The 13,753-nt window shown below is 34.7% G+C and overlaps 1 protein-coding gene across 1 annotated transcript; it reads right to left on the minus strand.

Annotated features, from left to right (window-relative positions):
• Positions 1–4,359: 4,359 nt before the first annotated feature.
• Positions 4,360–8,935, minus strand: LOC129005215 (uncharacterized protein K02A2.6-like). The gene is made up of 2 exons (XM_054434047.1): positions 5,007–8,935; positions 4,360–4,537 (listed from the first exon to the last, which is right to left on the minus strand). Exons 1-2 carry the CDS (start codon positions 8,933–8,935, stop codon positions 4,360–4,362), a joined length of 4,107 nt encoding a protein of 1,368 aa, XP_054290022.1.
• Between the last annotated feature and the right edge of the window lie 4,818 nt (positions 8,936–13,753).

The raw sequence follows: 13,753 nt of genomic DNA on the forward strand, positions 1-13,753 counted from the left end.
GTGATAATGTTATAGACCAACTTATTACTTGAGTTTTGATAAAGTAAAATAACAACATTTCCAATTACTTATAACCAAACATCTCAAATGGCGTCTTAAATTTTAGGAATATTACAATTTTGCTAGGTGGTTAGCACGTCCGTTGTTTAGCTGAACATAAGTAGCTTAACCGCTTGGATTTTCCTTGTAAAATGAAAATGCTTTGCAATTGACTTTAAATGTTATTTTAATATACTTTAGTGAAAGTCCAATGCAATTAAACTTCTTTTAGTAGATTCGATTATCTTTGAAAGTTGTTTAAAACGCTGTCCAATCTATATTTACTTCTGCTGCTTAGATCAGTCAAAGATTATATAACGCACCAAATGTTTTTACATTTTATACGCAGTGCATAATAAAGTTGGAAAATGTTACCTAGTTGACAGTTAAAAGACTGCGTCCCAGGTAAAAAGCAGTTTTGATGAAAGAAATTCCGAGTATCTTTTGCACGTCTGCCACGCTTCGGTAGCGTTTAAAAATATTAAAGTCTTTAAACCTCAAACACATTTATTGTTTGAAACGTACAATTTTATCTCCTTTTAGTCTTTTTATGGCATGGGTTTTGGGATTTATGTACCTTATAACACAGGTAAATATTCTTACAATGGTATAAGGCAGTGGTTTATTACTTTTAATAAAGTTTAAGCGTTCTAACAAATTTCATAACTGTTTGTAGTTAATTGTTAATTAGTAATAAGTGCCTTCTGCCTTCTGTATTACTGGAATATTTACTGTGTATTAAAAAAAATATGAAGGTCCATTTAGTAGTATTCAATAGTTAATAGTATGGAATTACAATTTCATGAAAATGTAAAGTATCCAATGAATATCCTCAAATAAACCTAAAACCTGTCAAATAATACTACACAGAGATTTAAATGGCATACCGCAACTTAGTAAATAACAATTTAACAACTTTTAAAAGATAGATTGGTCTATCAAGTGAAGAGTCATCGAAGAAACTCCAGTCTTCCAGTTCATTTCAATTTATCCCTCATATATTCTACGTAATGGTGAAAAAGGTTTTACAGCTTCACTCACTGACGCATTACATTTAACTTTAAAGTTATTTTCTTCAACTGTTATTCCATAACAGTATCATTTTTATGAAATACAGGGTGTCCCGTAACTCCCTGGACACATGTATATAGCGTTATTGCTTAGGTCAAGACAAACACATCTCACCATAGGATTAGTCTTTTTTTGTAAAAAACACATAAATACAGACAGACGGAAAACTAGGCACCACAGACCCATGTTCCTATGGTGAAATGTGTTTGTCTTGACCTAAGCAATAACGCTATATACATTTGTCCAGAGAGTTACGGGACACTCTGTATAAAAACCATACAAAATGCAATATCTCTTAGATATTTTCGTAACTTTCAATTTAATTGCTTATTTATAAATAAATCATGCATTTTATAATTCTCAGCAGACTATTTTACAGGATATGTGCTACATAAAGCAAGCTTTTGCCGTAAAAAACACACAAATCACATTCCACCTTAGTTTCTAAGGAAAGTATTATATAAATAAATTATTTTAAAGCTCAACATTGGATCACCACAGAGTTAAAATACCATTAAGAAAGAGCTATAAGATTCGTTCTAGATGTATTCAATTGTTTGGACACTTCCAATATACAGTCTAACAGAGTCAGTCCCATGAAGGGGTTCAGAATTTTGATTTTGATTTATTTATGTTTATACCACTATTTTTCTTTTATTTTACAAATGTTATGGAGCTGAAATGTTCATCAAAACATGATCTAAATCTACCTGATAAATAGTGTAAAGCTACAAAACTGTCGGTACAAAAATGGCCAAGTAATTTAATACGAAACGTCTAAACAGCTTAGTAAGAAACCGCTGTGTATTTGCAATGCTTTTTAACTTCTGAAATATTTCCCACCAAAATACATGTGTTGGTTAAAAATACATTGTGGTTGTGAGTTGGATCCAAATGAATACGTTTATCACGACATGTAATCAAATCAGTGTAACATTGTGCAATGTAGCTTTAAACTTTGTAACAATACTTTTTGGTTATTCAATTAATAAAAAAAACTCAACATTTTATGTGTCGACGCCTACTGGACTTAGTCAGTAGGAATTCAATTTCTATAAAGAGAACGTCTTTGTCTGGTCCATGATATTTTTTAAACTTTCATCCAAATTGGTTCAGTAGTTTGTTTAGTCGTAACATACCTACATACATGATGAAAGTGAATAGATGCTTGACTCCTGTTACTAATCTACTTATATATAGTTCAGTTTTAAAAACCTTTGTACAACTTAATCTACGGTACTACTGGACCGATTTTATTAATTAATACTTCGTTGGAAAGCTTAATTCGAGTAGAGTTGCAAATAGTTACATGTAAGTTTTTTTTTATGATTTGTGGGGAAAATAAAAAAACATGTTTATCTCACTTTAGGCTTCCTTTATTGCTAGTTATATTAAAAAACGCAAACTGGTTGATAAAATGTATCAATTTGATACCCAACTGCATGTACAAAGCTAGTAGCTTATAGTTTGACGATTTGTGTTTTTAATACTTTTCTTTTCAAATTCCGATAAAAAAGGACAATAATTGAAGGGATGAATGAACATTAATTTTCTTTAAACACAAGAACACTATTGGCCCATTCTGTGATATTTCACCTCAATGTTTGTCACTTCTCCTCTCACATCACTCAATGACAGTCTGAAGCTTGAATATTGAATTCCTCGTGAAATTAGATTCTCGTAGTATCAAGTCAGTCGGTTTAATGGTTTGTAACGTTCGAGTCATATTATAATTTAAAATAGCCTATCATGGTAAACACTTGATTGTGTTTTTATAAAAAAAAACAGCAGTGTTTCTTTTTTTGAAATCGTTTTTTGTAAAGAGCGAACACCAGAAACTCATTTTTTATTGAATAAACAACCAAAACATTGCTGTAACCTTTGGTTAAAGTAATTTAAAATGTGGTTAGGTGAGAAACTAGGTTTAAAAACTAAGCACTACTTAAATTATACGTTTCTTGTTAGTGTTTCGTGTTAACACCATCCAACAACATTGAATTGTAGTGTAGGCATATTATATTGTTTTGCTAGGTTTTAGTATAAAATTATAATGCTTTGCTCTAAAAAATATATAATATTTTAAAGGCTAGTTTAGGAGGACAAGCTTGTCAGCATACATTAACGCCTCTTTTTAATTACATAGGACCAAATTAAATTAATTTACTTTATTTTTCAATCCAATAAATTCTTAATTTTAACACGACTTTGGCTTTTCGCATTACATATTGAACAAGCTACGTGGTTATATCGTTCAAGTAGTGCTCTTAATAGATAGCTACCGAACTGAAATTAAGATTAACAAGGTCTTGAAGGTTTATTGTTTAACTGATGCTAAATAGGATTTATACCTTTCAGGCTATGAAGCTCTGTTCTTGTTTTTACTCATTTTATTGCAAAGGTATCAGGCATAAGGTTTTATTTTTAGATTGATTTGTTTGATTAAGGTTTGATTGACTAATTATTTAATTATTTAAACAAATAATTTGTATCTTATGATACCTAAATTGAACAATGAATTAATATATTTAATACCAATTGGACCAGCACGTAATATTTAATTAATCACAAACAAGCAAACAAAGTACTGTAAAGAACTTTAAGCTTTTAAATGTTAGTATGTGTGTTTTCAAGGAGTTGTTAGTACAATATATGTTCTATGGAGTATTTGATATATTAAGTTATTTTATTATGTTGTTTACGTACTATAAAACCTAGTCGGTATTACAGCTATACTGTTTGTAAAGTCCAGGACAATATACTAATCAGGTAACTTTGTTATAACTGGACTATGAGTTAAAAAATAGCTAAATATATAAAGCACCTTTGATTTTACAATAACCATTATTTTTAAAATTTTAAACAACATACATGCCATGAAACAAAAATGTCAGCGTGTTTAGTGAAATATTAACCATTGGACTATTGGGCCTTAAAGCTATATGTTTAGTCATTTTCATAATGTAGATATTAAGTTTCATCATTCGAGATATTTTAGAGATCAGTAAAGTATTTAAAAAATGTCTTCACACCAACCTCAACCATTACCCTTGCCTTATCCGCTAGATCTAGCCTTAAACCTGTGGATCTAAGATTTGAAGGTATACCATAAATGTCAATAAGACATTTTGCAAACATTATGATGTATTCGATACAACAAACTTAGTAACTATTGAAACAATTTGTTTTTTTATTTCACTTTAAATTTTTATTTGTAAAAAAAAACATTACAATTTATAATAAAACTAAAATTTAGTGGCGCCTCCTCCTCTGAATGACGACAGCGTCGCGCCTGGTCGTATCAGTTAGTGGGTCGTACTCAACCTCCATCATTGGTGGGGGTGGGGGGTCCCGTCGAAACCAAAAGTACAAAACCCCACCCCCAACGACAGCCGTGGCCAGGCCAATGGCTATGCCGACCACGTGCTCGCTGCAACAAAACATAAACAATCAAAAGGTTGTCCCTACACCACTAAAAATCCCTTTAACCAAAAGCTTAAAAACATTACTCGTTTCTCCTAATAAGTATTATATTTCAATACTGTAGGCCTATACATTTATTTAGCTCTTACCTTGCCCATTGCAAAGCCATAAGAAGCATCTTTCAATCAGGATGTGTCTTGACTCTGTGTCTTGACTCTGTGTCTTGACTCTGTGTCTTGACTCTGTGTCTTGACTCTGTGTCTTGACTCTGTGTCTTGACTCTGTGTCTTGACTCTGTGTCTTGACTCTGTGTCTTGACTCTGTGTTTTACTCTGTGTCTTGACTCGGTGTCTTGACTGAAATAAAATCAAGAACTAACTTAAACTCATTTAATCATAGAACAAAATATAACATTGTTTGTTTACATTTTCATAATAAACATAAAACCAAATTATCAGCTGATTCCAATATATTACACTTTTCCCTCCTCATCGTCTACCGCACCTTCTCTTCTTCGCAGTTGATCCGAATGTTTTCTTTTTATGACTCCACCACACATGACTTCATAAGAGTATAAGCCATTGCGTTTGACTATTGTTCCTGCTATCCAACCAGGGTTATTCTCTTTTTTCATCCATACTTCTTCCCCTTCACTGAATGCTCTTAAGGTTTTCTTTTGAGTTGGGTTTTGTTGTTCCTTCCAAATTTTCAGATCTAATTGTTGTCTAAGGTTTGGTTTCATGTTGTCCAACATAGTTGGCATTCTTCGACCTAGAAACAACTCTGCAGGGGCTCGTCCTGTTGTTTTTTGTGGGGCATTTCTGTAACTGAACAACACATTTTGCAATGCCAATGAAGAATCATTAATTTCTTGTTTTGTTGTTCTGTAACGCCTTTTCAAAGTCCCTATTAGACGTTCGACTAAGCCATTACTTCTAGGATGATAAGGAGTATTTCTTATATGTCGAATTGAATGTCTCTTGAAAAATGCTTCCATTTCAGTAGAGACAAACTGTGGCCCGTTGTCAGTTACTACTTGTGATGGTATCCCATACCTGCTCATCCACGATCTTAATCTTTGAATTATGGCAGTTGAAGTCGTTGTTTTTAAACATTCAACTTCTGCCCACTTAGATAGCGCGTCAATCCCTACTAACCACATTACTCCATCAACTGGTCCAGCTAAATCCAAATGAACTCTTTCCCACACTTTTTCAGGAATGTTCCATGGATAGACCGGGACTTCTTCAATGTTTCCTCTGTTTTCTTGACATGCTTCACAAGTCTTAACATGCATTTCAACGTCTTTGTCAATGTTAGGCCACCATACATAGTATCTGGTAATTGATCTCATAGCTGAAATTCCAGGATGGCCACAGTACAAAATTCTCAAGATTTTTTTTCTCATATTTGTTGGCACAACAACTCTACCAAACCACATCAAAACACCATCTTCAACTGATAATTCTTCTTTCCTCTGTTTAAATGTTTTAATGTTATCTGGTACCTTCTCTGGCCATGAATTTAGCACATAACTTTGTACTAATTTTATCTCCTTGTCCAAACTGCTGTTATGTTTGAGTTCCTTATAGGACACCAATGTCTCAACTTTATCCATGTTTAAAAACTTTATGTCTCTTACATCGGTAGATTCTTCTCTGATTCTCATGGGAAGACGGGATAGTGCATCAGCACAAACGTTTTCATCTCCTTTCCTGTACTTGATTTGAAAATTGTACTGATTCAGTTCTAGGGCCCATCTCACTAACCTATTGTTCATTACCTTTGGAAGATTCCGGGTTTCTCCAAATATTCTTTGAAGGGGTTTATGATCGGTGACAAGTGTGAAGCTTCGTCCATATACATATTGGTGAAACTTTCTTACAGCAAATAAAATTGCAAGTGCTTCTCGATCAATATTCGAGTATCTTTTCTCAGCATCTGAAAGAGTTCTGCTAGCATACGCGATTGGTTTTTCCAGACCATCTTCACACTTGTGCATTAAGACACTCCCAAGACCGTCTTCGGACGCATCACACACCAACACTAGAGGTTTGGATTCATCATATGGAACAACTGTGTCTTCTTCCGAAAGAATCATTTTGACCTTTGTAAATACTTCATCTTCTTTCTCTGTCCAGATCCATTTTGATCTGTTGCTAGTAAGTCGATGTAACCTTGAGCACAGCGCATGCAACCTAGGGATAAACCTTTCATAATAGTTTATGGATCCTAAAAAAGACCTAAGCTGTTTGACATTTGTAGGTTTAGGTGCCTTTTGTATTGCTTCGATCTTCTCTTTTGTTGGATGGATACCCTGTTCATCGATAATGTGTCCAAGATAGGTGACTGAATTCTGCATGAATCTACATTTTTCTTTCTTCGCTTTTAGCCCTGCGTTACTCATTCGTTTTAATACTTCCTTTAAGTTCATGAGGTGTTCTTCTTTGTTTCGGCCCGTAATGATTACATCATCTAGAAGTACCCCCACTTGTGGTATGCCTTCAAGGAGCTTCTCCATGTATTCCTGAAAGATACCTGGGCTGGAGGTTATACCAAATGGTAGTCTCTTGTATCTATAGTATCCAACGTGCGTGGATATTACCAGATATTTTCTGTCTTCCTCCGATACTTCCATTTGGAGATATGCATCTCTCAAGTCGACAACTGAATACTGCTTCCCTCGAGATACTTTATTCGTCAGTTCCTCAAAAGTTGGCAAAAGTGTTGTATGGGTAACAATGTTTGGGTTTAAGGTTACCCGAAAATCTCCACATATTCTAATTGTGCCATTTTCCTTCTCAACATTTACTGTTGGTGTTGCCCATTCGATAGGAGTTTTGGAAGGGTCTACCTTTTCTATAACACCGTCACTTACCAGTCTGTTTAGTTCTTGCTCAACTCTACTTCTTAGTGGAAAAGGCACTCTGCGAGCAGGAAAACACCTAGGCTCTGAGTCACTCTTAACATGTATCTTCGCCTGATAGCCTTTAATGGTTCCCAATTCTTTCTTAAATACATCACTAAACTCAGAAATAACTTGGTTAATTTCCTCTTCGGTTACTGTAGAAACATTTTCATCTTTATTGGTGTTATCCAACTTACGAATCGTAACACTAGGTGGTAATTTCATGTTGAAGGCAAGCATCCATGGTAATCCAAACAAAGGAGATTCGTTTCCATTTACCACAGCAGCCTTAAGTTTCCTAATCTGTCCATCAACTTTAACATTAACTTCACACTCTCCTAAAACATCCAGGGTATTGTTTCCATAAGCGACAAATTTTGTTTTACATGCCCTCAAATTTGGTGATCCTATTTGTTTCCACAGGGGTGCATCAATCATCGATGCTCTAGCTCCTGAATCAAACTCCATGGTTGTTGGTACTTCATTTAGGGTAACATTAATTTGTGCTCTTGGGATCTTCCTATTAGGTTTAAGTTCAGAAATTCCTAACTGTACCTCTTCTTCCTCAAATTTTATGTCTGTGTCGTTGATTTGGTTCAAATAGGCCTTTTTTGAACGACAATGTCCCGGAAAATGACCCATTTTTCCACAGAAGTGACATTGTTTTGTCTTTTTGGTTCCACATTGTCGTGAGAAATGACCTTGCCTTCCACATGAAAAACACTTAGACTTTTGAGCTGGACAAAATTCTCCACTGTGTACTAGTCCACACTGATTACAATCTTCTGTAGAATGGCTGTATGTTTCTTTTGCGGAATATCTATTTTTCTTATCATAGCTATGTACCTTGTTAATTACAGGCATAGCTTCATCTAAAATATTCATTTCCCGCTTAGCTCTATCCATCGCTTCAGCTAAATCTACCAACTCATTTAAAGTTAAACGTGAACCATCTTTATTTATGCCTTCTGGCCACCTTTGCCTGATTTCAACTTCAAACTGTGGAAAGTTAACGCCACCAGCAAATCTATCCCTTACTCTTTCCTCAAAATACCTGTCGTATTTACAGTAGGAGGCTAACTCTTTTAAACGTAAGACGAAATTTGAAAAACTCTCATCATTTCCTCTCACACATTTTTCAAAGTCTAGTCTCGCTGCAAAGATTGTTTTACTAGGTTTATAAACACACCGAAATGTATCAAGCAGTTCAGTCATTGGTATGTCATAAATTTGCCTAGGTAAAACGAAGTTAGATACCTTTTTGAGGGGTACAGGTCCAACATATGCTAGAAGAAGATCCCTTCTGGCCTCCTCAGTTTCATCACTGTCATCACCCAATCCCTTTACCTTGCACATCAATTGGAAGTGAGCTTCATAATCCTCCCAGTTCAATTTTTCATCATAGGGTTCTATTGAAAACTTTTCCATTCTCTTTCGCACCTCTTCTTTATTGTTCCAACCAATATCTTCACATCTTTGGGTTCGTTTTTTACTCATCGTCGCCAGTGAAATAAAATCAAGAACTAACTTAAACTCATTTAATCATAGAACAAAATATAACATTGTTTGTTTACATTTTCATAATAAACATAAAACCAAATTATCAGCTGATTCCAATATATTACACTGACTCTGTGTCTTGACTCTGTGTCTTGACTCTGTGTCTTGACTTTGGGTCTTGACTCTGTGTCTTGACTCTGTGTCTTGACTCTGTGTCTTGACTCTGTGTCTTGACTCTGTGTCTTGACTCTGTGTCTTGACTCTGTGTCTTGACTTTGGGTCTTGACTCTGTGTCTTGACTCTGTGTCTTGACTCTGTGTTTTACTCTGTGTCTTGACTCGGTGTCTTGACTCTGTGTCTTGACTCTGTGTCTTGACTCTGTCTTGACTTTGGGTCTTGACTCTGTGTCTTGACTCTGTGTCTTGACTCTGTGTCTTGACTCTGTGTCTTGACTCTGTGTCTTGACTCTGTGTCTTGACTCTGTGTCTTGACTTTGGTTCTTGACTCTGTGTCTTGACTCTGTGTCTTGACTCTGTGTCTTGACTCTGTGTCTTGACTCTGTGTCTTGACTCTGTGTCTTGACTCTGTGTCTTGACTCTGTGTCTTGACTCTGTGTCTTGACTCTGTGTCTTGACTCTGTGTTTTACTCTGTGTCTTGACTCGGTGTCTTGACTCTGTGTCTTGACTCTGTGTCTTGACTCTGTGTCTTGACTTTGGGTCTTGACTCTGTGTCTTGACTCTGTGTCTTGACTCTGTGTCTTGACTCTGTGTCTTGACTCTGTGTCTTGACTTTGGGTCTTGACTCTGTGTCTTGACTCTGTGTCTTGACTCTGTGTCTTGACTCTGTGTCTTGACTCTGTGTCTTGACTCTGTGTCTTGACTCTGTGTCTTGACTCTGTGTCTTGACTCTGTGTCTTGACTCTGTGTCTTGACTCTGGGTCTTGACTCTGTGTCTTGACTCTGTGTCTTGACTCTGTGTCTTGACTCTGTGTCTTGACTCGGTGTCTTGACTCTGTGTCTTGACTCGGTGTCTTGACTCTGTGTCTTGACTCTGTGTCTTGACTCTGTGTCTTGACTTTGGGTCTTGACTCTGTGTCTTGACTCTGTGTCTTGACTCTGTGTCTTGACTCTGTGTCTTGACTCTGTGTCTTGACTTTGGGTCTTGACTCTGTGTCTTGACTCTGTGTCTTGACTCTGTGTCTTGACTCTGTGTCTTGACTCTGTGTCTTGACTCTGTGTCTTGACTCTGTGTCTTGACTCTGTGTCTTGACTCTGTGTCTTGACTCTGTGTCTTGACTCTGTGTCTTGACTCTGTGTCTTGACTCTGTGTCTTGACTCTGTGTCTTGACTCTGTGTCTTGACTCTGTGTCTTGACTCTGTGTCTTGACTCTGTGTCTTGACTCTGTGTCTTGACTCTGTGTCTTGACTCTGTGTCTTGACTCTGTGTCTTGACTTTGGGTCTTGACTCTGTGTCTTGACTCTGTGTCTTGACTCTGTGTCTTGACTCTGTGTCTTGACTCGGTGTCTTGACTCTGTGTCTTGACTCTGTGTCTTGACTCTGTCTTGACTTTGGGTCTTGACTCTGTGTCTTGACTCTGTGTCTTGACTCTGTGTCTTGACTCTGTGTCTTGACTCTGTGTCTTGACTCTGTGTCTTGACTCTGTGTCTTGACCCTGTGTCTTGACTCTGTGTCTTGACTCTGTGTCTTGACTCTGTGTCTTGACTCTGTGTCTTGACCCTGTGTCTTGACTCTGTGTCTTGACTCTTCGAAGATATTTCTTTTAGTTTTCTTTGACAAAATTTGCTCACACGTCCAAGTGATTCAAAAATTACTTGAAATGATAAGTAATCAGGTTTCTATGGATACATATTGTATTTTGTCGTAGTTCAACTTTGTAAACAAAAAAGATCAAACACATATTACAATGAAAGAATACATAATAATTATGTTGCTAGGCATTTACAGATTTGTAACACATTAATTTATACTAATTTTAAGATACGGCACTAGTAACATTTCCTCATTTGGGAAAATCGGAACTGTGTTGAGTCCAAGAAATTATTAGGTACTAGCAGCGAAAGCCGCCGTTGCACGGGTTAAAATGCAATGCACAATAATGGCTATAAAAATTCATTTGAAATCAACAATTTTATCGAAGTGTCTGGTATCGCTCAGTTCATATTAGCATAATTAATTTTATTGCACTTTCATACAGCACCTACCTGCATTTTAATCTTCAAAATGTATATGCCTTTCAAAATTAACATCCTGTATTCATTTCCCGAAAGCATTACTTAGAGGATGATAGTATTTTTATTTGCATTTACTTTTTGCATACTTTGATTTATATTTAAAAATTAGAAATTAATAGCTTACTTTGCTTGTTATGTTGGTTTTGTAAACATTATCTCCAATTTGTAAAAATGCACATAAAGATACTCCTTGTAATAAAAACATCTATACCTTTGGGCCAGACAAATTTGTTTACAAAAAGTTATTAAAATAATTCAAATTAGTTGAACATTGTTAGTTGACTTCCATTTATAAATCCCAAAGTACCCATGAACTTTTGAGAAAACTGGAAGTCACACCCCCATAAACCATATACTTAAAATGTTCGTCATGACGAGAAACCTTGCGCAAAACTATCCATTATTTCATAAATTGCCCTTTAAGGTCGTAATTTCTTTCTAAAGAAGAATAAGAATATCATTAGATGCTATTTACTGCTGATATATGTTAACTTCAATACATCTGACCGTGATTTATCACTAAGCCAGTAAGCGATATTACATTTTGATCATTCATTTGCCAATCAATTTTGCAATGGACTGTATGCTATATAAAGCCAGGGATAAAGCTACCTATAATAATTAAGACTTTTTAGTTACGTCTTATAATGTTTAAATCAATTGTTTTACTGTACAATTTGTGTAATTTTTTTGTAAATTAGTTAAGCGTATGATAATTAGAATCATAGTATATAGCTAAAATCAAAGGAATGTTTCAAAGGATCACCTTCTTTCATCAACAAAAAAAAATAAAGATTTTGCAATTATCCATTTATCCTTGAATAGTAAATAGAGTACAAAATTAGCTCCTTTGTTGGGAAGCTAAATGGTTTTGAAGAGTAGTTGTGTGTTAAATTAGGTACTAAGGAGAGTCAGGATATTCAGCACATTTTGGTGACAGCAGATAAATGATGAATTACTCGCTTCACTGGTTCGTCCCAAAATCGTCTTTCTGTCTGCAGCAATGACTAGAATGCATCAAAACAGAACTATACTATTTTCCCACTTTTTAAATATATTTCTCTACTAAGTTCTATTAAAAGATTTTTATAGTTTATAGTAATTTACGCAACTATTGCGTTAAGATAGTGTTAACGACACGAGTGGAAAATGTAAATTCTAAGAGTGTCTTTAACACTATTTACGCGAACTGTGTACACTACTTTACCTACGACGGTTATTTAATGACAAAAAATCACTACTCATAACGTCTAAGACAGGTTATGTTTTCGTTTATAACCTGTCATTGTCACTGACAGTGCTGTAACGAAACATTGTACCAAACACTAATTGCACATCTCAAAAATTAAATTGGCCTAAACAGCTGATTAGTTGAAGTTCAAATCATTACATTTTTACTTCTTCTCTCTCAATCCTCGAATCTCATTGGTCCGTTACCCGTGTTTTTATGAGTAAAACTATGCTGTTAAGTAAACAATGCTGTTATGAAAAACTTTTCCATTTTAAGAACTGAACTGAAACGGCTACTTAAAAAATCGGTCGTAGGTAAATACAGTTTATGTTATTTATTTTGAATGTGAATTCCATATTATAAAATTTTTACTCGTGTTATAATATACAATTTAATTTTTAAATGGCTACTCAAAAAAGGTGTTACAGTAGAAATTAAATATTAAAACAATATTAATCAAATAATTATTACGGCAACGTCATAAGGTCCCCATCATCATCATTTTTGGTAAGATCAAATCAATCAATCAAATTATTTTATTGTCCTCATACAACATTCTTTATATTACAAAAATGTCAACTTAAAAATACTTCCATATATTAATAATAATAAAATAATGCCGATGAAAATACAAAACTGGTAGTAATCAATACTTTAACATAAAATTAATAAATGTAAAAAGTATTAAATCTTGGTAATAATAATAACAATATCCACAGTCGAATTTTTTTAGGCTTTTAAATTTTTACTTAACAGCTATAGGTTAGGGAAATATGCAAAGTGCCCATTATGTCGTCTCAAATGCTATTTTAAAAAATCTTAAAAACCACATTGCTTGTTCATGTACATGTATACATTTTTGAAATCTTCTCTAAAATATGGTAGGCATTTTAAATCTAAAAAATCAAAGGTATTTGAGTGATCCTAGTAATACAACTTGTACAATGTCGAGTGTCCAACATTGTTTGTATTAAAAAACTGCATGAAATCACATAAAAAATTAAACTTTATTTAACTTATGACTTGCTTGTAAAACTTTAAAAATACAATACCTACTGTTTTTGTTTGTGTTTTTACAAATATAAATTCAATCATATGTTAATTTACAAACAGTCTGTTAGGAGATTGAACATGCCGCCCACCTTGAAAGTACCACTTTCAACAAAATACAAAAAATAAACTATTTACAAAAAATGTCTTATCGATTGTCTTTGGCCTTTTCAATTTTCAATTGGTAATACACACAGGCGATTTACAGATCTCTTGAATGTTCCTGTAGAGGTTCGCACTGTAGCCACTCTAGTTTTTCCATCAAGTCCAGGATGAACATC

The sequence above is a fragment of the Macrosteles quadrilineatus genome, unplaced genomic scaffold (assembly GCF_028750875.1).
Source record: "Macrosteles quadrilineatus isolate MER2022 unplaced genomic scaffold, UCM_ALF_1.0 Scaffold_17__1_contigs__length_3442018, whole genome shotgun sequence".
NCBI lineage: Eukaryota > Metazoa > Arthropoda > Insecta > Hemiptera > Cicadellidae > Macrosteles > Macrosteles quadrilineatus.

What these genes read in the sequence shown, in the direction of transcription:
- LOC129005215 (XM_054434047.1), bottom strand. Translation starts at nt 8,935, where the DNA reads ATGAGTAAAAAACGAACCCAAAGATGTGAAGATATTGGTTGGAACAAT. An exon ending in GACGATGAGGAGGGAAAAGT is followed by an intron (nt 4,538 to 5,006) that starts GTAATATATTGG and finishes GTTTTGTTGCAG; the next exon opens with CGAGCACGTGGTCGGCATAG.